The 4,085-nt window shown below is 33.7% G+C and overlaps 1 protein-coding gene across 1 annotated transcript in view; it reads right to left on the reverse strand.

The window, feature by feature from the left end:
* Window positions 1–2,604: 2,604 nt before the first annotated feature.
* LOC127839305 (uncharacterized) overlaps window positions 2,605–4,085 on the reverse strand; it is a 6,773-nt gene continuing 5,292 nt past the window's right edge. The window contains exon 3 of the mRNA XM_052367603.1: window positions 2,605–3,662. Coding sequence (XP_052223563.1) covers window positions 3,301–3,662 — 362 coding nt within the window. The 3' untranslated portion in view covers window positions 2,605–3,300. The remainder of the gene's footprint in view (window positions 3,663–4,085) is intronic.

Here is a 4,085-nt window from a genome sequence, read left to right on the forward strand (position 1 = left end):
CACGAATAAAAACCGGCTCGGCAAGCCTCGCCATTTATTTATTCTTAGCCTTTTAACCTGTTATTCTCTTTTTTCATACTTGAAAAGTTTTTTTATTACGTATACCGGAAGTTGTTATATGAGTCAATGCTTCGACGCAGGTCATATTACTACTTAAGAACACAAAAAATTTGATGCCAATTTGTTATAGATTGTAGACACAAAATGCAACACACACATTTAAAAAAAAATAACCGAATGTGCTCATGACGTCCTGGTAAACAAATCAAACGTGATACACATATTCCTGTTATTGTTGTTGTTTTTTAAATTCAGCTTGATTATATTTCATGTTTTCTTTAAAAATTCTTAATTGAATTTATAATAAACATAAAAAAGGCTTGGCACGTATAAAACAACCGCTCGGCAAGCCTCGCCTTTCACTTTTTTCTTCGCCTTAATACCTACACAACTACATGGCAGTAACCTGTTATTCTCTATGTACTGATCTATACCCAGATACAAATTCACGCAGTTAATCAAGTGAAATGTGTTCATTTACATTACACTTAAAGAATAGATGCAATTTCACGTTGAAGTGTTTATCTTGAAACAAGGTAGATAGCTCAAGACATGGGTTGATGCAAAGTTTAAAGAACAAATTGACAAAATTCTGCAAGTGAATCACACTATTCTTGACATGATTTTCACATTCCTTCAAGAATGGTAGTATTGTTTCACATGATTAATTTTATCAATATATACCAGAAATATTAACATCGTGCATTCAATTATTGACGCTAAAAATAAACAACTCGGTAGTTATAAATTAAATTTTTATATGTAATCCCTGCTTAAAATGACTGACCAACAATGGGTGGGATGATGTTATTCATTCAGCTTTTAAAAGATGTTCCGATTCCCAATAAGCATATCGTCTATCCATTCGGAACAAAAACAAAAGAGGGACTCTAAACGGTGATTTTAATTTATGAAATACAAAAACTACAACATTTGCAAGATAGAAGTTCCTTAAGGCTTTGATTGACTTCGTGATTAGTAAAAATTCTAACAACAATACACTATATTTATATGATAGAACGACGAGAACCGGGTATAATACAATTAAATTGTGAATGATAACCGTGTCATAATCATTCATAATCTTATTACTCTAAACATTTCGTATGCAATTGCTCTTTATTTCACAGCTACAGTAGAATCTCTGTAAACCGGACGGTCTTAAGACCGGCCTGATCGTCCGGTTTTCAGAGAGTTCCGGTTTACCAAGAGTTTGCATATTGCCGAAATATACATGGTATGCATTGTGTACAGAATCACAAAAAAATAAAACAAACCATATACATTTACATGTACCATGTGATAACTGTACGCAGGTACTGATGATGTTTATTGCATTCTTAAAAAATGTGTTTTTAATCGATTAAAAGCAAAAAATATTCCATACCGACTTGTTTTGATTAATCCCAAAGTGAGCGTGGTGCTTTATACATGTACGTACGTGGCATTTGTCATATAGGCGAGTGACGACACAAATAAGATTGTTGTAGATACACGATTTATTATCATTAAACATACACACAAGCAATCAACAGCGTCATAATATTTTTTAAGATATTTTTTAAGATATTCATAATCTCAAAACCTACTAATTCTTGAATTTTACGATTTTACGAAAAAGACAAAGATCACTCTTTGCTTGAAAGCACATTTCTCCTTTATGTTAAAAACATGGCTATAAGATCTTTTAAAATAACCGAGAAGGTCACAAGAAAGTGATCGTCGCAACGGCATGCATTATTTTTTTAATTAAATTGTTTATCATAGGCGATAATAAATAATTAATAAAACGATCGAGTCAATCATTTTTTGGTGTTACCGCGAGTCTATTATAGACATTCACAGTTTGTTTTACATTACTTAATCGGACTCCCATAGCGCGGTAACGACTTGACACCTCTATGGTATGTTTAATCCGATTATCGATAATTGCGCGAGCAAAATGTGTGACTCCGCGGTCGCTGTGCTGACTAGGTATTGCTATTTTCACGCCTCGGGCATCTTGAGAATTTAGACCGTCCGGTATACTCAATGTTTTTTACGTTGAAAATGACCAAATTTACGGAGATACCCGTCCGGTTTCCGGTTTTCAGAGAGTTCGGTTTATTCAACATTTTTTAACAAAGAAATAGAAGGAGAAAATACGGGACTGGCCCGACCGTCCGGAATCGGGAGAGTTCCGGTATTCAGAGAGTCCGGTATTGGCAGAGTCTACTGTACTAGCAAAAAAGCAATATTATTTACATATTCACTCACAATCATTACTAACAAAACTTTTTTTTTCAATTTTCAAATGTTTTTGCAGATGAAATATATTATGGGAGTCAAACAGCGAAGGCAGTATAGCGATTTTCTAATAATGGTCCTTGTGCGCTCATCTGAGTTCAAGGATTTGACCAAGTGATCTAGTTTTTGACCACACCTGACCCAGATTCAAACTTGACCTTTATATTGTCATATAAACATGTTGTCCTGGTTTCATCAAGTTTGAGTCATATACAGGGCCTTTAGATGAGTTACAAGGTTTTTCAAAGATTCGACACAGATTCAATCTTGGCCTAGACAATGTCAGGATTACAATTCCGCCAAAGTTTTATCATAAATGAGTAATAAATAAGGCCATAGAGTGGTAACAATTGTGACTTTTTAAACATTTAACATGGTCACCTATTTTTACGCTAACGTGACTCAGATTAATTCATTGTCCAGATAAATATGCTGACCAAGTTTGATCAAGATCGGATTAAACATGTTACCTCTAGAATGTTAATGAGCTAACAGTTGATGACACACAAAGCACAATACACGCTGAAAGAAAACGGGCGTAGGGTGACTACAATAGCTTGCCTTGACCACTTCATGCTCAGGTGAGCTAACTATAATGAATGACATTACTTCCATGTTTTGATCAGGTCTAATAGTAGCTAATCTGACTGTCATGACTATAACTAGGACACATTTTAAATGACGATATGAAATTAAATCTGAATAAATCTCTAAACAACTTTTATACATACAAACACAAACATGCACTTCAAAACCAAAATTCAATGCTATTAATAAAATCGCTACCGTTTACCGAAAGTAAATTACATGCACTAGGTAAATTCCGTTCATGTAATATTGTACAAAAAAGGAAATAATAAAAAGGTTGAATTTAATTATAAAATCTTCTTAATTTATTGATAGTATAAATTACGTAATGCTGTAATTACTTTCTTTATTTGCTTTCTTTGTCAATTAAAAAGTCGGAACCGTTTTCGTTTTGAACTCATTGATGTTTCTGTGTCTCCAAAATCCAACTATTAGTTTTCTCGTTTCTTCATTAAAGTAGACAGATGCAGGTTTTGCAATGTCAACAGAGATGGTATTGAGGATTGTCTTGCCGACTGTATCCACTTGACTTATGGAGTTGTCACCAAAGACGAAAACCTGCCCTGTGGCTGCCACATGTATGTTGTCTATAATCCAGCCATGTTTGAATGCGGGATCCTGGAACGTAGCTGTGACTGTTCCATCTCTGGTCAGCGTGCGTAGAATGCCATTATTTAAGTCCGTCACATAGATCATCTTCCCATCAGGACTCACCCCAACACCTACAACTAAATGAGGAATACAACTTACACAATCTGGCACAAAATCTTGAAAATTAGTATTTCTTTCTCAATAGTATTAGCGTAAGCTCACTGATTCTCACATCAATAGTTAGCAAACAGTTATCGTTTAAATGTATAACCTTTAAATGGAAAAATACCTGAAATAAACAATAGGAAAATATTTATTAAAAAACTAAATCAACTTTAAAACAGTATTACGACTTTATAACATTAAAGACTTAAGCCAGTTATTCTTAAATAATATCAGAAATTTTGAAAAATTGGGACCGCATGTGATGCTTAGTGTGTTGAGCTTCTTTTGTTGTAAACAACAGTATTAGTACATAACTTATTAATGTCATGATTGAGATATTTTGATAATTGAAATACCTGTCAAACAATTTTAATTTATCGGAGATAACGTTTCGG

Source organism: Dreissena polymorpha, chromosome 7, assembly GCF_020536995.1.
Source record: "Dreissena polymorpha isolate Duluth1 chromosome 7, UMN_Dpol_1.0, whole genome shotgun sequence".
NCBI lineage: Eukaryota > Metazoa > Mollusca > Bivalvia > Myida > Dreissenidae > Dreissena > Dreissena polymorpha.